Source organism: Manis javanica, chromosome 16, assembly GCF_040802235.1.
Source record: "Manis javanica isolate MJ-LG chromosome 16, MJ_LKY, whole genome shotgun sequence".
In the NCBI taxonomy this organism is placed as follows: domain Eukaryota; kingdom Metazoa; phylum Chordata; class Mammalia; order Pholidota; family Manidae; genus Manis; species Manis javanica.
Genome location: NC_133171.1, coordinates 62526173 through 62546224, shown reverse-complemented (window position 1 = coordinate 62546224; position 20052 = coordinate 62526173). Strand labels below are relative to the sequence as shown.

At 38.7% G+C, this 20052-nt stretch overlaps 1 protein-coding gene and 1 non-coding gene across 3 annotated transcripts; both read right to left on the bottom strand.

Annotated features, from left to right (window-relative positions):
• Nucleotides 1–360: 360 nt before the first annotated feature.
• ZSCAN26 (zinc finger and SCAN domain containing 26) lies at nucleotides 361–14412 on the bottom strand. 2 transcript variants are annotated; one of them, XM_037019088.2, is made up of 4 exons: nucleotides 14000–14412; nucleotides 8917–9397; nucleotides 8497–8614; nucleotides 361–5676 (listed from the first exon to the last, which is right to left on the bottom strand). In XM_037019088.2, exons 2-4 carry the CDS (start codon nucleotides 9331–9333, stop codon nucleotides 4775–4777), a joined length of 1437 nt encoding a protein of 478 aa, XP_036874983.1. In that variant the 5' UTR covers nucleotides 9334–9397; nucleotides 14000–14412; the 3' UTR covers nucleotides 361–4774. The 2 variants fall into 2 exon arrangements, with proteins under 2 accessions (XP_036874983.1, XP_036874984.1); XM_037019089.2 differs by lacking the exon at nucleotides 14000–14412 and adding an exon at nucleotides 13152–13915.
• Nucleotides 2537–2643, bottom strand: LOC118972507 (U6 spliceosomal RNA). The gene has a single exon (XR_005061527.1). It is a non-coding gene; the product is annotated as a U6 spliceosomal RNA (small nuclear RNA).
• Nucleotides 14413–20052: the final 5640 nt, after the last annotated feature.

The window sequence follows — 20052 nt, the reverse complement described above, 5'->3', positions numbered from 1 at the left end:
AATGGTCCTTTCCACATACTGCTAAAAGGGTACACAGATTCGTATAACCTCTCTGGGGAGCAATCTTGAAAATCCATCAAAAGTCTTAGAAAATATATCTCCTCTTTGTCTCATCTATTCTAGTTACGGGAATTAAGTTAAGGAAAATAATTCTACAAATGAGAAAAGTTGTATATACAAGGATGTTTACTGAGGTATTGTTTATGATGACAGAACTATAGGTAACATAAATGATTGGCAGTGGAAACATATTTCATAGAATACTGTGCAACATATATTAAAAATTATCTTCCATGATGTGGAAGATAATCAGGGTGTTTTTGTTGTTGTTGTTTGAAAAGTTTGGAAGCTCAGTCAAACTAAGTTTAAAAAAGTCTTTATTGGAAACATAACATTCCCATGGACTCCCAAAACCAGCAGTAGGTGGACCTCAGAAGCTGAAGGCTGAAGATGTTTCTTCTGAATCTTTCTGAGCCTTCATGGGACACCCCTCTCCTGCCAACACATTCTGGAGTTGGCTGCGTTCTTTTGCTTCTCACTGGGCTAGCTTATATCTATTTGGTTCTTATGTGACAACAGAAACGGTGTCAGTTCTATATTACTTTCTAGTTCAAATGCCTAACAGAGACCAATCAGAATCTGTGATTCAGTATCAAACTAGATGTATCTAAATGGCGAAGCCTGGTTTAGGGGTCTCTTCCTGGTCTAAATCTCAGTGGTCAGAGAAGGGTCACATGACAGGTTACCCACTCAGGATTATGGCAGAACTGGACTAGGAACCAGCAAATTTGTCCTGTTACAAATGAAAACTGTTCATGATATAATTAAAGTCCAGTAAAAAAAAAACCAAAATGTTTCTATGCATAAAAAAAGATCAGTATCTCAAAAGTAAAGGACACCATCAGCAGAACAAAAAGGCATCCTACAGTATGGGAGAATATATTTGTAAATGACATATCTGACAAGGGGTTAACCTCCAAAATATATAAAGAACTCATATGCCTCAACACCCAAAAAGCAAATAACCCTATTAAAAAATGGACAGAGGATATGAACAGACAATTCTCCAAAGATGAAATTCAGATGACCAACAGGCACATGAAAACATGCTTCACATCCCTAATTTTCAGGGAAATGCAAATTAAAACCACAATGAGATATCATCTCACACCAGTTAGGATGGCCAACATAGAAAAGAATAGGAACAACAAATTGCTGGTAAGGATGCAGAGAAAGGGGAACCCTCCTACCCTGCTGGTGGGAATGTTCAACCATTGTGGAAAGCAGTATGGAGGTTCCTCAAAAAACTCAAAACAGAAATACCATTTGACCCAGAAATTCCACTCATAGGAATTTACTCTAAGAATGCAGTTTCCTAGTCCCAAAAATGACATATGCACCTCTGCTTATCGCAGTACTATTTTCAGCAGCCAAGAAATGGAAGCAACCTAAGTGTCCATCAGTAGATGATTGGATGAAGAGGATGTGGTACATATACACAATGGAATATTATTCAGCCATAAGAAGAAAACAAATCCTACCATTTGCAACAACATGGATGGAGCTAGAGGGTATTATGCTCAGTGAAATAAGCCAGGCAGAGAAAGACAAGTACCAAATGATTTCACCATCTGTAGAGTATAAGAACAAAGAAAAAACTGAAGGAGCAAAACAGCAGCAGACTCACAGAACCCAAGAATGGATTAACAGCTGCCAAAGGGAAAGGGACTGAGGTGGGGGAATGGGAGGGGGAGGGAAGGGAGGGAGAAGGGGAATAAGGGGCTTTACGATTAGCACACATAATGTAGTGGGGGGAGCGGCAAGGCGAAGGCAATATAGCAGAGAGAAGACAAGCAGTGATTCCGGTATGTGATGGGGACTTGATAATGGGGGGAAACTAGTAACCACAATGTTGCTCATGTAATTGTATATTAATGGTACCAAAAAAAAAAGAAAAAAGATCAGTATCTGAAAATATATTATTAAGTGGTTATATCTGGACCATGAGACAAGATTTATTTCTTGTTTTTCAAGGTTTTCACCATATATATGAACTTCTATAATAGACAATATGAGTTAATAAGAATTTATGGAGATATTTTAACATGGACAATTATGTTAAAAATAGAGAATACAAAAAAAAACAAATAGAATACAAAATTATCAATACCAACTTATCATAATTGTTAAAGTTAATAAAGCAGTGATTTTTTTATAAGTGAAAATTAGAGTGGTTTTTTTACTTTCCAAGTTTTCCATACTGTTTTTATAATGACAAGCTATATAACTTTATCATTTTTTATGAGAATGAGCAGGAAATGGGGACACAGATGCCTCATTCCATTCTGTATCTGGGTGTTACAGGACACCACCCAAATAGAAATGGCTGATCAGCAGGAAGTTCATTCTTCCTGGTTTCTTTCCCTCTGAATGGATTTTTTTTCTTGACCAAAACATTTTAATTTACAACTTTAATATACAATATGAAGTTATTAATTTCTTGAGATTCTCACTTGGCTCCGCTTATAAAGAGTTTAAAAATATGAAACGCTTCACGAATTTGTGTGTCATTCTTGTGCAGGGGCCATGCTAATCTTCTCTGTATCATTCTGATTTTAGTATATGTGCTGCCGAAGCAAGCACCTCTGAATGGATTTTTAACTTAACTACCAGAGTGCCTAGAAGGTTTTACACTGCAAACAAAGCTTAATCAAGATGTTATAACATTTGTTCTATGTTTGATGCATTCGTTTCAAGAATAAGGAAAACATATTAAAATATACTTCCATTCAGTATTTATGCCCAGGTGGTTATAAATTTGCCCCCAGGGTACTGATGAGAATCCTATTTTCTTTGGAACTGTAAGGAAGAATTAGGTTGCTTAAGGTGTCAATGAATTTAGAATGCTTATAATACATGTACTATAGAATCATTATGAAGAAAACCAAAGTAAAATTTCCAGATATGTAAGAGTATATAACTCTTCATACTCTGAATCTTTTCATTGTCATTGCTTGTTAATGAGAAAAATAAAGATATTCGATGTCTCTTTCTTAAACTGAACAGAATCAAACAGATTTAAACTATGACACAGAGCTGAATGTTTAGGTACTGATCTCAGCAGTCCTCAAAACACTTGAAGGAAAACCTCTGATTATCAACTTAATTTACTCATATAAGCAAGATATAGCTGCTTCTCCTACAGATCAGGTCCTCCTCCGAAAACGGTATTAGCTGTTGCTTCTGGTAAGCATGCAGCCAGAAAGGAGTGGGAAGAGCAAGTAGGCCTATTCTAGCCTTCATTCTCCCCTTCATTTTTAGTGACAGAAGCCTGATTTTCAGCTGGGCCCTCTGCAACCCAGAGTAAGACACTTTCTAGCCTCCCTGCCCTAGGTTTTGAACTCTGACATATGTGCTGAAGTGATTTATAGGAAGACTGCTCAAAGGGAGCTGACTGAACTGGAAAGTCTTTTGGTCCTTCTGTATTTCGTCCTTATTTTGCATATGGTGAATGGAGCTTCAGCAGTTGTTGAGGATCATATGACTTAAGGACTACTGGCATGAAGTAGAAAGGTGGAGCAGAAAGGCAGAGGCCATGGTCCCTGGTGATGTCATGGAAACACCTTACCAGTCCTGAACAGCTTATCTGGTCTTTTCAATTTGAGAGGGAAACCAATTTTTATGAAGTTACTACTACATTGTTAAAAATTTATATGCAGCTGAATCAAATCTTCAGCAATACATGAGGGTGTACCTATCTTCCCACACCCAGGGCAGTCTTTTCCAGACAGCAGTACCCTAAGTAGTTATTACCAATCAGTTAGTGATGGTTTAGAAATAGACTTCCCTGGGCTTAATATTCATCATTACTGTGACATTTTGGTGTTCAGTTTAAAGATTATAATCTCTTCCAAGATGACTGTGACTTTCAAAGAATTCCAGAACAAGCAACATTTTAAAAGTGCATCGTAATATTAAAGGAAAAAAGACCAATTTCTTTCCCCATTTATTAGATAGTGTCTATGCAGCAGGTACTACAGTGGCACTGGTGTTGGCAAGTCAGACAATTGCTACCTGGATTAATTCAGCACTGTTCATTCAAATGACTTAGGAAATCTCTTCCATAGTCTAAATAGAACCTTGATCTCTAACTTGAATCAATCAAGTATTGTGGCAAGGATGGAGGTGGGAATTGATAAAATTAGATTATCTTTGCATTCCAAAGTGCTTCTGTTGATTGGGAGTGGGGGAAATGCCAGCATGGGTTGGTTAGTAAAGCCAGAGGGGGAAAGTGTTCACCATTAACCTGAACTTTAAGAGACTTCTGAATGTGGTATTTGTTCAAACATTGTTAGTTTTATTTTATAGAGTTTTGCTGTAGTGTATGCAAAAATTTCAACCTGCTCTTGTTCTGTTTAAGCCTGTAAATCTGTGGATACTGATTGGCTGCTGACTTCAAAGACATAGTTCAATCTTGAGGCTCTCTACTACTTGGAAATGGATAATCATGCATTTACCATGTTAAAGGCCCAGAGAAGTCCCACAATAAAGAATGCTATTTAACTCTAATTCCACAGTACTATCTAGGGTCAAATTATTGTTGCCCAAAGTTGACTTCAAGGAAACTAAAGGTAGACAGCGGAAGCACATAGCCTCCACTTTGGCCTCCAAGAGTTCTCTGATGCCAGAATCAACTAGAGTGATGTTTTCTAAAGTGCTGTTTGCTTGTCAATATACGGTCTTTGATGTTTACAAAACATCAGAAAAGGCCACCTCAAGACAGCTTGTCTTTGTGGTGATATCTCTGATGCTGAAAAAGACCTGACCTCTGCCTGAAGGCTTCTCCACATTCATTACACTCATAAGGTTTTTCTTCAGTGTGGATTCTCACATGTTGAGCAAGATGTGAATTTAGTCGGAAGGCTTTCTGGCATATATTACACTTGAAAGGTTTTTCTCCAGTGTGAATCCTGTGATGTCGAATAAGGTCTGAGGTCAAACTGAAGGCTTTCCCACACTCGTTACACTGATGGCTTTTGGAATGACCATGGATTCTCTGATTGTGGGTGAGGAAAAGGGCCTGACTAAAGGTTTTTCCACACTCCTTGCACTCACAGGGCTCCTCCTGACTGTGTATCCTCTGGTGCCGATTAAGGTGAGAGCTGCGCCTAAAGTTCTTTCCACAGTGGATACACAGATAAGGTTTCTCTCCAGTATGGATTCTGAGATGTTCCAAAAGGCCTGCATTCTGGCTAAAGACTTTTCCACACTCCTTGCATTGATAAAGCTTCTCACCAAGATGGATTTTCTGATGTCTGACAAGGTGTGAACTTCTCTGAAAGGCTTTCCCACACTCATGACACTGATGACCTTTCTCTCTAGAGTAAATTTTCTGATGTCCAATGAGACTAGAACTCTGATACACTTCAGATTTACCAAACTTTTCTCCTGTATGCGTACTTTCATGTTTAATCAGGTCTGAGTGCTGGATGAATCCCTCCCCACATTTTGAGCATTTATAGTCAGTCTTCGCCTGGGGCTTGGCCTGCTGCCTTTCCAAGTTAGAGTCCTTAGAATGAACATCTGTGGGTTCGGATATTTTCTGAGATGACTCCACTCCTCCACAAGAGTCTGTCTCTACAACCAGCTTCCCATTCTCAATCCTTGTCTCCTCACCTGAAACATTAAAAATATATCACCAATTACTTGTTTTTTGGTGCTTAGAGAAAGGAACCTACAATTTGAGAAAAAATTTAAATCAAGCCATGTGTGCAAAGTAGAAATGCTCTGGATGCTGTATGCACAGAATATATACAGAATGATACATGAGAAAATTTTAATAGTGCCTCCCTTTGAGGAAGGATGTGGAACTCTGGAGGGAGGTGATTTGTTTTAAATAGTTTGAATATTTATCATGTGATACAAACACACACACACACACACACAAAGTTAGCCAGCAAGCAAACTGTCTTAAAGGCATGACTATATTCTCCTGAAGATGGTTTGTCATATGGAAAACAAAAAATCTAGGTCAGCTGAGGACCCTGAGGCCAGTAGGAAAGGGCTAGTACTGGAATTGAAGAAATGAACTGGAAATGAAGAATTGTAGACATGGTGCCAATTTTATCAATGATTAGCTGTGTAGTCTTAGGCAATTTAAACCCTCTGGGCTCAGGTTTCACCAGTCAATTAAAAACAGTGGACTATAAGACCTTTAGTGGAACATGGGAGTTCACAAAAATGTCTTAGCCATTCCTCACCCCCTTAAACAGCAGTAACTGCTTTCCTGGGTGGTTCAACAGAGATATTATATCTCAGTGCTGTAATAATTTGTTCATATGTCTGGTACATAAGAGATAGTAAACAATGTTTGCCAAATAAAACCTAAGCTCAGATATACAGACAAAAGGATGAAAGAGATGTGCAGATAAGGATACGTTTTTTAAGGCCAGGAGCATGAATGGGGATGCAAAGTCAGAATGACAGAGTAAAATGGGAGGTGGACAGAGAAAATAGAAAAATCCTAAGCAGCACTAATAACAAACAATGAGGATTAATAGGAGTGAAAAGATAAAGACAGCTGACTATACAAACAGAGTAAATAAGAGCCAAAAGTAAAAGTGAAAGTGAAGACTGGTAAGGAGACATTAGAGGAAGTAAGTCTTGTATGTGGGGATTGGTGAGAAGATTAAACAGGGTAAACAATGCACCGCTGTAGTGTTTTGCAAGAGAGTGAAGTAGCCTACTTGTGGGAATGGGATGGGGTGAGAGTTAAGGGATGAGAATAGGAGAGATTCTTTTCCAACAATGATATGACATAAATGACTTAAATTGTATATGTGTGCGGGGGTGGAGTATGAAACCAAAAAATGACCTCAACTTTGAATATAAAATAGCATTGTCAATAGATCCAGATGGTAAGGAACACTTTCCAGTATCTATTATCACTACATTTTTCAAATTCAAAATAGATACCCATCATTGATTACATGGCATAAATTCATTTCTGCACGGCTACTCATAAAAGTCAGGCCCTTCTATTTCAGCTATTCAACTCAGAAAGCTTCCAGAAGGGGATTTCTGAAGCAGACGCAGAAATTGAATCGGTTAATTAGCTGATAAGTAAAAGAAGGCTTTAGAATAAAAATCAGCCATTCATCAAATAGACATTTTTTGATGGTCTATTCTATGCTAGGGACTGTAGCCAACTTAGGAAGCCCCTGCCCTTAGTCTGACAGGAACAAAACAGAAGTAAACCAGCAACTATAATACAATGTGATTAGTTCTACGATAGGAGAAATCTTGGAGCTCAAGGAGCTTAGGTGGGGAAACTAACACACATTTGGAGAATTTAGGGAGGGATAGAGGAAATGGTATATAAGACAGGTCCTAAGGGATGCGTAGGAATTAGGGAAAGGGGGGAAGAAGTACTCCAGACAGAAGAAACAAGGCAGCAGAGACTCAGAAGAGAGAAACAGCAAGGAGCAAATGGGAAATGGAATACTGGTCGGCATGAGAACCCAGTGTGAGAACCTAGGGGGGCTAACTGCCCTAATTTGGGAATGAGGGGTTTCCAGGATGTGCAATTGTCAGTGCTGAAGTCCAAGACAAACTGGAATAAATTGATTATGCTAGTGGACATGAACCTGAAAGGTCAGCAGGTACCAGAACATGCCATGGGAGGCCTTTGTTAATGGCTACTGGAAGTCACTGAAGGTGATGATTTTTTTCTTATTTTTATTATGAAATTTTTCAAACATCAAACAAACAAACAAAAATAGAAAGAATAGCATTACCCAGCTCACTTACTCATTTTAAGGAGGGGAGTAACACTAATGGATTTGTGCTTAAATGCTGGAGAATGAATAAGAGGCAACAACTTTAATGAAAGCACCAAGATGACACTAAGAAAAGAGAAGCAGGCTTGTAAGAGAGGAAAAGAAAAATGTAAGGGACAGAAACTAGAAAGGGCATTTCAGTGATAAAGAAAATACAGTAGAGTAAAAAAAGAAAAAAATCTTGGTGATATTTAGAAAACACTCTTAATACAGTAATTTGAAGGAGGCAGGAAAAAAATGAGTAATGAAGCATGTGCCTTGGGGTGGGGGGCAGGGGGCAGAAACTAGCTCTCCTTTTTTAATTCACCCCTACAGTAAAAGGAGAAGAGGATGGTGAAGGTCCAGACAGGAGAGGGCTTTAGGTTTAGGTGAACAAAATCACCAAGGATCGGTACAGGGAAATGTTTGGGGTAATGGAAATGTTTTATAGCTTGATGGTGGTAGTGATTAGAAGACATCTGTGAAAACTTTCACATTTGTGAAAACTCACTGACTTACTCATTCTCTTAGAAAGAATGAATTTTACTATGTTAGTTATACCTCAATAAACCTGACTGAAAACAAAAACAAAAACAAAAATGCCAAGGGTACTAAGCCTCAGGAAGGACTACAGAGCCCACCACATATCACATGGAAGAAGATGTAGTCTATTTCTCACCCGTCTCTTTGCCAGGCTTTGGAACATCACACTTAGGTTGGACCTGCTGTTCCTGCTCTGCTTTCAGAGGGACTATCTCCTCCACATGCATTTTCTGTTTCTTTGCCTGGTCTAGGTCCTAGGGATAATTAAGTATATGTGGGTTTAGGAGGAAACTGCTGTTCTGGAAAACACTTCAATGTTAGAGAATGAAGACAAATCCCAGGGGGGCAGAGAGACTGGGGAACTGAGCACATTCATTTTCTTCCCAGCAGATAACAGGTAGGGCTGAGGTAAGGCCCACAGCAATGAATATTCAGACTGGAAAAAACTTTGAACCAAAGCTTAGCAGATCTCCTCCCACAGCTGAGCTCATGTTCTCCTCTCCAGCCAGAGGTTTCAATTCCCACTTTCCTGAGAAAGAGCACATCTGACCCTTACCATGTGTTGTCCTGTTTCTCTAAGATTCGGCTGCAAATCCTCCAAGACAATAACCATGTCCTCCCCGCTCTTTGGGTGATGCTCCTGTACTTGGGCCTGGAGCTCCTCAGGCAGGATAGTCAGGAACTGGTCCAGCACTAGCAGCTCCAGGATCTGCTCCTTGGTGTGAGTCTCTGGCCTCAGCCACAGTCGGCAAAGTTCCCGGAGACGGCTCAGCGCCTCTCGAGGTCCTGTGGTCTCTTCATAGCGCAACTGCCTGAATTGTTTGGACAATGGCTCCTGCCCTAGGCACCTGTTTCCATGCTGTTTGAATCCCTGTTCCTGAGTAAAACAGTGATCCTCCTTCACCAACAGAAGCCCCTTCTTCTTCAGATTCAGTGGAGCTGGGAAATGAGCACTCACCAATGCTGTCGCCATCCCTAGTTTCAGACTGTTCTCTGTTCTGGAGAACTTCCTTTTGACTGTCTCCTCATGAATATTCCTGAATATGTAATAACAAGAATCACAGAAACCACAAGAGCAGTAGTTAACAATAATAACAATGGCAATACCCCTCTGTTGGTTTATACATTTTCAGTAATTATTATCCATTTTATTCTCTCTGAACCATTCTTAAAAAAGGAACATAAATGGGTGAAGCCACTGGGTGAGTTGAAAAGAGTGAAGGAAAAGGACATTATCACAGTCTCAAAGAATCACCATGCTAAGGGCTTATTAATTAAAATGGGAAAAATGGAGATCTGGCATTCATAAGCTTAATCAAATGATCAAACCCAGCAACACCAACAGTAAGACAACTGACCTATGCCTTACCGCTTACGTAGCATTTTTACTAAAAATGTTTAACATGAGTCTAATAATGAGAAAACTTTCAGATAAATCTGGAATGTAGCTTATTTACAACAGACATGGATTCTTCAAAACAATCACTTTCACAAAAATAAAAAGAGTGTGTGGGCAAGGTATTGTTCTGGATCAAAGAGACAACTACATGCATTGCATGAAATTGGCTCTTGCATTAAAAAAAAGCTATAACTATTTTTTGAAGAATTCAGAAATGTGAATATAAATGATTTGCATATAGGCAAATTAGGCCCAGGAGATCAAATAGAGCCTGAAGCCTTTTTTTGTACATAAAGCTTTACTGGAATACTGCTATGCCCATGTGTTTATAGAGATTGTTTACATCTGCTTTTGCACCACAAGGAAGAGTTGAGTAGTTGCCACAGAGACCATGTCACCTGCAAAGCTGAAAACATTTACTTTCTGGCCCTTTACAGAAAAAGTCTGTCATCTCTGACAGAGAATTTTCTCAGGTGAGATAAGAGTTTTATGGTCATGTAAAAGAATATCCTTATTCTCAGGAGATGGTGCTAAAACTTACTTTCAAATGTTTCAAGTGGGTAAAATGTGGGTGTGGGTGTGGGTGTACAGAGTGCACAATGTAGCAGGAAATTCACAACTTGATATGAGGGATATATAGTTTTAATGTACTATTCAAGTTTTTTGTAGATTGAAAATTCTCAAAATGTTGGGGGATGGGGGAAGACACAAAATAAATATATCTGCTTATACGTTCACTAAAGCTAATACCAGAATTAACTAAAAGAATATAAGGATATTCATAACTCCTCTCATTTACTGATTGTCTACTGTGTGACAGACTCTCTTAGTTGCTGGAGTTATAGACATAAAAGACAACTCCCTGGCCTCTACAGCTCTCTGCTTCTCCAGAAACTTAAGTGAAAAAGAAATTATAGTTCAGTGCATTAAGTGCCATGATGATGGTATGCACAGGATGCTAGCAGAGCAAAATGGTAAGACGTCTAATTCCCAGTAGCAGTTAGAAAAGTGTTCCCAGAGATTAATCCTTCTGAGTCTTAAAAGACAAGTCAATGTCAGGCAAGAAAATAGGGAAAGGGGTTTTCAGACAGATAAGTGTGAGCATAGAGCTGTTGGAAAGCCTAGTGCATCCAGAGTAGCAGTTAGGTAGGTAGAGGAAAAGACTGTGGGGTTGGAACCCTGCGAAAGACCTACTTATAAGGAAGAGAGATGAGAAGGAACAGATGGAGAGGTAAGTGAACAAAGTGGTATCCAGAAGGCCAAGATCTATTTCTCCAAGTGTAGAGTGGTGAAAAGAGCTTGGGCCTGGAACAGGTCTGGCTTCCAATCCAGCACTGTCACTTATAGCGTGATCTGGGACAAGTTACTTATCCTTTTGGAGCCTTAATTTACTCATTTGTAAAATGAAGATAATACCTAATCCATAGAGATGTTTTGAGATAAATACTTGTAAAGAATAGTAATTCATGTATAACTGGAATTATGAAGAGATGGTGCTCAAGAATAAGAAATGCTGTAGGAAGGTGGATTAATGTAAGACCTGACATATATACTTAATTAGTAAACACATAGGTCATCTGTGAAGGAAGTTCTGGTAGGCAATAGGGAGAAGAGACAGCTTGACAAAGGAAAATGAGAAAATGGTAAGAGTGAATGAAAACTACTCTTCAAAAAATAAAATTAAATGGAAAAAAAGACAGAAGCTAGGAAAGGGTAATGGAGAAGACAGGTATGTTTGTGACTTTAATTAGTATCTTTATGCCAATGATTTTCTTATTTTCTAGCCCAGATATCTCAACAGTGCCAGATCTTTATTTTTGGCTATCTGGTACCTGGATACCTTACCAAGGCCCCTCAAACCCAACATGTCAAAATGAACTCGGAGAATTCCACTTTAATCCTTTGGAGCAGGCCTTTGGTATGTGGGGACTTAGCGTTCTTGATTTTGACTACTCTTGAGTGACTATATAGATCAGTGACAAAGCATCAGCCAACTGTTGATACACACCGTTGAATCAACATGCATGGTTGAGGGGCAAGGCTCGCTCAATTAGTGGCTGTGCCTGGCTGGGCTCCAAATACAGCTTGCTATTATATACTCCTGGATGTATACATATTAACACTTCCAGTTGATAAGTATTTTTCTTTGTCAAAAATGAACTTACCGGGATGTAATGTATAGCATAAGGAATATAGTCAAAATATTGTAACAACTTTGTATGGTTATAGCTGGTAGCTAGAATTATCATGTATATAAATGTTGAATCACTGTGTTGTACACCTGAAACTAATGTAATACTGTGTGTCAACTACCCTTCAATAAAAAATAATAATCTACAGGAAAAAAAAAAATACTTTCACAGCAAAAAAAAAAAAAAAAAAAATGAACTTAAAATTTTAAAAGTCAAATCCTATTCTTAATAGAAGTGAAAAAGTCCAAGAAAGTGATGATTATTAGCCAGAATATATGTTTGATATTGTGGTGGTTAATTTTATGTGACAATTTGATTGAGCCTTCTGGGTGTTTCTGTAAGGCTGTTTTTGGTTGACAGTAACATTTAAATCAGTAGGCTCAGTAAAGCAGATTGTCCTCTGTAATGTGAGTGGATATATATTGTACTGGATGTAGTGTAGGTTGCTAAATTAGTGGTGGCTCACTTCTATGATGGGATTAAATATATCCAACACAATATATAATAATTAATTTGATAAACTGACCCTTCCAGCCTCCTTGTACATCTCATTCATCATATCTATCAAGTTCTATAGCCACTGCCTAAATATCTTTCAAACGTATCCACTCCTTTTCATCCCTTTGCCATCATCCTCTCCTATCCAGACTACTGAAACTAGTCTTTCTGACCCACCACTCTATTTTCCACACTGCAGACAGTGAGTGATCTTTATAGAGAGGAAACATGATTATGTCTCTGCTGTGTGTATTGCACTTAGTGGCTCATTCTTACCCTTAGGGAGCAAGTTTAAAACAATATAGCTTAAAATTTTCTTATAATCTAATAAACTTTCATTCCTCAAACCTGCAATACTCTTCCCTGCTGTTGGGTCCTTCCATATCTTACTCCTGCCTGGAATATTCTTCGATCCCCCAACTTTCTTCTCATTAATGCCCATACACACTTTGTGTCTCAGAACATAAAGCTGTAAGCCAGCACAAGTGTTCTATATACTTCACATGTATTAATGCACTTAATCCTCATACAAACCTGTGAAGATACTATTACTAACCTCATTGTACAAAGAAGGAAACTGAGACAAGGAGAGTTAAATAACTACACAAGGTCTGAAGGCTGAACCTCAGATTTTTTCCTCCAATATCTCTTGAAGCTACAGGCTGAAAATTTGGATTTAGCTTGGATTTATCTTTGACTTACCTCTCACAATCCACATCTGATCCAGTAGCAAATCCTGTTGGCTCTACCTTCAAAGCAGATCATTAATCTGACCACTAACCACCTCTACCAGTAATACTATTCCAAGACATCCTTCTTTCCCACCTGATTTACCTGCAATAATTTCCCTGATTCCACTCTTGCCCCTCCCTCAACAGTCTGTTCTCATCATGAGTTCCCAGCTATAGATGCTTTACAACTTGTCAGATCATGTTTTTCCTTTGCTTAAAATCCTGTAAAAACCCCAAGAAACGACCAAATTCCTTACATAATAGTGTCCACGTCTTCTACACACCTCTCCTCACCCCCAGTACCATCCTCTACAAATTTCACCCTTGTTCACTGTGCTCCAACTGATAAGGAAAATATTCAACACAGATGTCAAGGTCAGCAAACCGCTTTTTTTCCTCCAGTTGGCAAAACACTCCCAGCTCCCTCCTCCCCTCCTCCGGGCTCCTCTTTTGCCCAGCGCATGCCGAAGTGCCACACATCAAAATAATATAAATTGCTCCCCTTGCTTGTGCTCAGGGCTCAGACCTTGGCAGACTACTCCCCTCTGAGCCCGCCGGTGTAAAATAAAACCTCAACACTCCAAGAACTCCGAGCGCCGCTTGGTTCTTCCGTCAGTGATCCAGTCCAGGTTTTCCAGTCTTTTCTGTAACACAACCACTCTGGCCTCCCTGCTATTTCCAGAATATGTAAAGAAAACTCGCGCTTTCGGGCCTTTGCCCTTGCTGTTCCCTCTGCCCAGAAAGCACGTGCCCTAAAAGCCACGTAGGTCTTTCCACCTCCTTCAGGTTTTTCCTTAAATATTATCTTCTAAGGCTTACCTTTAATACGTATTTAAAATTGCGCTCAATTGGTGAAACACGCAGCAGAAGGTTGTGCCTGGTTTACCAGCTCCACGGCTTCGTCCTCCTGGGCCGCGCAGTACTGGTATCTCCCGCTCCTGCGCCGGCCAAGCACAGACCGCCCCGCGGTAGCGGAAGGCTTCTGCGCACCCCCAGAGCTCTAGCTGCTTCACAGGCCCTTGTCTGCACTCCCTAACCCGGAGCAAAGTCACCACTCAGGCAGCTGAAGACCCGCACGAGGGACCGAACGCTCTCAAGCACCGAATTAGCTCTTTGCCGAGGGTCGCACTCGCTCCCTTGCACGCTTTCTTCTCCGCTCTAGGAACGCGGGAGGACGACGGCTCGATGGTTTCCTGCGGCCACCTTGGAGCTGGAGGCCCAGCTCGACCAGGCCCTCTGAGCGTCCTCTGTGTTCTGCACCTGGAAGCAAGGTGCTAAGGTTTTGTCTAAGCGCTGGGCTTAGTTTTTTTTTTTCATTTTTAAGCCGAGATTTACTTTATCCATGTAGAAACAGCTGAGCTTAGTTTAGTGTTCTTATAAACAGCCAGTATTTCCTCTTTGCTCATTCATGTAATTAAAACACAGACACACACTTCACCATTTCTCCCCAAACTAAAAAGTCATCAAACACAGTCACATACTTGACCATTTCTCCCCAGATTAAAAAGTCATCGAACACGTTGGCGAAAAATAGATGTCCAAGTATTTTCCCCCCATAGTATCAAAAGTATTTTGAGGATTAAGTTGAACGGAAAAAAAATATACTTGGACTGAAAGATTTAAGGTAATAAAAAATTAAGTCTATCACTGTAGCAAAGAATAATCAACAATACTTTTTAGTTAATGTAGATTTCTGGGGAAAAAGCATATATCATGTATCACTTTACCGAAATAAATTCTACAGAAGAAAACGAATATTCCTCCTTGCCCATCTTATCAAAACCTGTTTTTAATAGTCTGAATAAAATAAGTCCTTTAAAAAAATCTGAATAAACTTTTCTGTTTAGTTAGTTGGTGGCGTTGAAACATCATTAAATATCATACTAACCACTGTTTTATGACATGTAATGTATTCAGTGTTTCAAGCACTGAAATTACCATAATTTTAAAAATCTTCAAGTTTCAGTATCACAGAGTCATCTTTTTTCCTCCTTGGATGTTCCAAGCTTGGAAGTATCTTTTAAGAATAAACGTTAACTATACTTACTTTAAAACTTTTCCTTAGGTTAATAAATCTAGTCAATGCGAATATTTTACTAATTAAGTGAGCAATCATTCTTGAAAGGGAAACTCATATCTGATTTTACTTCTTTCTAAAGAAGGGCTTATATTTTTGTCAAAAATATGTAAGGGATAAACCAAATTTAAAAAGGAAGTAAATACATCCTAATTCATTTAAATAAAGTTTAAAATCCGTTTATTGCTCACAAACTGCAGTCTGGGGCTGTTTCTCTCTTTTCTGCTCCAGCAGAAGGCAAAAACCAGCTCTCCCCCTAACCTCCCAGGTATAGATAAAGCCCTCCTAGCCCAGGTAATTACCTATTGATGTGGAGATGAACTTTTCTCCACCCCTGAGGAATGATGCAAATGCACTTAAGCCATACTTCTTTCCACCTCTGAATGCATATTGATATGCAGATGTACTAAAGCCAGGCGAGAAAGTCTGAAAATTTTACAGTTTTACCCACATGCATGAAAATCAGAACCCTTAATGTAGCTTAACATAAAATAATTTTTAAAAAAATTCAAGGTGTGCATTTTTAATTTAAGTCGTCTGTATGTTTTGGTTAGGGTAGAGGTAGATAAGATGAAAATAAATAAAAATACAATTTTTACCAGGACAGACTACATATTGCTAATAAAAATCAATTTTCAAACTTGAGATTTTCATTTTCCAGCATTATCCTCATTTTTGTAAAAGTGGTCCTATGTATATTTCCATCAGGTCGATTCATAGTATATTCAAAATAAAGGCTTTCCATAGAGAAAAGTATAATCAGTACAGCCACTATTGCATTACAAGTCATACTACCATGCTGTAGCCTGAGTAACAAGTTATCTTTTTGTAATGATGCTTTCTGTTCTTCCTGTTTACACACATATAGCAAGATCTCTTTCATCATTCTGAATTTTGAAATACAAAACAATGTGAACAGTGTTTGTTTTAAATAATCAAAAAATAATCAAAAACCTTTAAGTGAATCCAACAAACTTAACCCATATTTAATCTTAAGGAATCTGTAATTTTAAATCATCATATTAATAGGTTCATAAAGTAAAATCATATGATTTCAACAAACATTAAAAAGTCATTTAAAGATTAATGATACCAAAATAAAATTTTTAAAAAAGTCATTTAATAAAATTCAACATGAATTTCTGACTAAAAGGGGAAACTCCTAATAAAATGGGGGTACTGTATATGGCAAAATAATAAATAACTCTCAAACCAAAAGCTTCCCTCATGCTTGATGGTGAAATCTTACTGGTATTTTCATAGAAATCCAGCTGAACTTGTGAGGTTAAGAATAAAAAAGATAGCAATTTGCCGAATCTATGCTTTTTACTGCTAACCCTAAATTGCTGATAGCTATGGGTAAGAAATATCTTCCCTTGTGCTAAAACTTAAAAAACAAACAGGTAATGAAATACCCATTAGGGCCCCTTATGCTAGTGAGGGAGTTTTTATAGTCTGTCAAACACTATTTTAGACAATTCCATAAAGTCATAAATTAATAGCCCATGAGAAAGTGGATGATGTCTCAAGAAGTTTATCAATTGTAAATTAATCAGCAGTAGCCTCACCAGTTTCCTTTCTTCACCAGTGCTGTTTCTCAACACTGAATCAAACTCAGTGTAACTGCTGGTTAAGACAAGCTGTTTGATCCATTCAACTTCCTACTTAAGCAGAGTTTAAAAGTGATTCTGATTGTTTCTTGGCACCTAAACATGATATGGAATTTATGCAGTGCTGTTTTCTCCTTTTCCACAACCTATAACCACATATTCTGTGCAAAACTATTTTAAAAATGAAGCTGACTTCTTTTGTTAGCTCCCCTGAGATAAAATGATCCACAGTAAAATTCCAAGTCTCAAAATCTTTTTAAAGGCAGATTTACTGGCCAAGTTCCTCTCTAATAGCAACATTAAACAGCAAATTAAATATACTGAACCACACAAAATGCTCTTATGAGAACTGTGCTGTAGGCATTTGTGGGTAAAGGGAAGGTTCCTGTGGCCAGGATTCTCACCTGGCCCTGGTTGGCTGGCTCAGTACACACGTGTGGGCAATGCATCATTATTGACTCTATATAAAGAGCCCTGCAGAGGCTGGAGTGGTGACAGCTTGTTGGACAGAGACTGGGTTAGCTGTGTGGGCGGAGAGACCCAGAGGATGACTGTGCTGAAAGAGAGGCCCAGAGGAAGAGGCTGGCCTGCTACATGCAGACTTGCTCTATGTAGACAGGATTCTAGGATTGACCTGCCACCATGGAAATAAAGTTGGGTATAAACCCTTTCGTCCCAAAAACGTTCTACTGTCATTTCTGTGGTCACATTGAATCCATAGTGAACTTGCCTAGAGCTGAAACCCATTGGCAATACAGCGTTACACATACTATTTGTTGTGTTTTGTATAGTCTATTACTTTGATAAAGCACATTTTTACCTTGGCTTACTTGGAAGCCACAGCTTCTCAGCTGTATCTTTTTCTGAAGTAAGAAAGACAAAGGTATTTGGCTAGTGTTATGGAATCTTTTTAGGCCTTAAATGGCATTATGATCAATCACATCCAAAAAAGAATTAGAAAAGCAAGTAAAGGGGAAAAATATCAGCAAGATGTGTGATAGAGATAATTTATTATGTGAAGAATTCTTATCAATTAAAAAAAAGGCCAACCCACTAGGAAAATGGACAAAAGTTCTAATGTGGGTATGTCACACACACAAAGAATTACAAAAGATTCATATGTATTATGTATATATGTTTATACATATATGCTGCTCAACCTTACTCTTAAATGAAAAAATGAAATGCCACTTTTTAAGTATCAGATTGGCAAAGATCCAAAGGTTTAAAGTACAATATTGATGGCGATATAGGTGTGTGAACTGGTGCATTTTATTTGGAAGGCAATGTTGCAGTATCTATTGAAATTTAAAAGCACAGAGAGATTAAATGCGACATTAAATGAGACCACTGTATTACTATCTCTAGCCCTTTATTTTCTCCATAGCATGTTGCAGTTTATAAGTATTTGTTAACTTTTTAAGATCTGTACCTCCAAGAGAATGTAAAATTTTATGATGGCAGGGATCAAGCCTAACTTCTACTTTGGTTTACCCCCAGTACCTGCCATCATGCTTAGTACCTAATAAATATTTAGGCACCTAAGAAATATTTTCCCTTTGATCCAATAATTATACTTCTAGGTGGTCATTTTTACATAACCCAAAGAGTTCTTTTTGGCCCAATAATTCTATTTCTAGATGAATATGTTACAGATAATACTCTCACACATACACAAAGATTTTTCACTGTTGTGTAGTTGCAAAACATAGGAAATATCTTAATATGGTACTTCTATTCAGTAGAATACTATAAGGTCATTAAGAAGATTAGGTAAATTTATATGCATTAATGTAAAATAGGTCTCCACAGTGTAATGTTAAGTGATAAAAGTAAGGTACAGGTCTATGCATATAGTGTGGTATGGTTTGCTTCTGGAAATGGAAATATACATATGTAACATTGACTTTCACCATGTTCCTCAACCTTCTTTGGGGACAATCTCAATCTAGTGTGGTCCAGTGCCAATCAAGTCATATACTGAGGTGAAGGTGCCCTTCCACATCACATGTCCTCTGATATTCTAGAACCCCACTTTTTCATCTTTATCCTTAGAACTTACTAGGTCTTAAGTCTTAAAAAGGTGGTTATTCAAATTAGATAGTTTGACTAGTATTGAAATGAAGTCTTGGGATTCTGGGAGATAGAACTGGATGACAATAAAATTTTATTGTAGACCTTGAATGGGGCTCACTCTAAAGTCTTCTTCAGCACAGGTGCTAGCCAGGCTCTCAGTGCTAACTCTTACCACGTGGTCCCTCCTGATCTGGTCTCCTGTTCATGAACTCTACCAGCTGCCTCCTTTTTACCTTTGTAAGGCTGGAGGCATCAGGGGAAAGGGTGAGCCTGATGGACAAGCTCAGGCCTCACCAAACAAGGCAAAGACACCAACAGCTTCTGGTCTGACAACATTTCAGAGCCTGATCAGATAACATTCCTAACTAGAGCCCTTCCCCCAAGCCAGAAGATTAGTGGTAACTTTCCAGTACCTGGCTAAAGGCCAATGAGAGACCCCCACGTACCCTAGGCGAGCCAATCCTCGCACCACTGTATACCTTTGCGCTCCCTCCCCCTGCCTTCTTTAAAAACTTGCTGCCTGCCCTGCTGAGTGTGACTTCCCTGGCCTGTGATAGCCAGACCGGGGAACATCACCCAGGAATTGTGTTCAAATAAACTACCTGGCCCTTTGTTGCCTCTCTTTGCCTGCTTATTTCGGCTAGAATTTATCTTAACAACCTTCTCATCTTTTCTTTCTTCTCCTAGTCTAAGTGTGAGCTAGACTACTCTTTGAAAGACTCAAGCACCCTGGAATCTTCATCTTTTCTCTTTTACATTTATTTTCATGGAAAAACCTTATGCCTCTTTCAATCAGATTATTTGCCTTTTCTTAATCAAAGCCAAAATAAGATTTTATTCAAGGAAAGTTGGCTTCATCACATGTACTATCTATTTTTTAAAAATCATTCAAAACTGCAGTGGGCATTTGTTGGTTGCCTAACCCCCTTCCCAACATTACCCTACTTTTCATTCAGGTATCTACTCCTTCCCCATGTAGCCCATAAACTGATAACTACAACTCCAGGAGTAGACCATTCTATTTCCCTGGCAACAGCACCTTTTCTGAGGGTGGGTATGCAATCTAAGCTAATCCAATTAGGGTGAACCTCAGGATTCTTGTTTGGAGT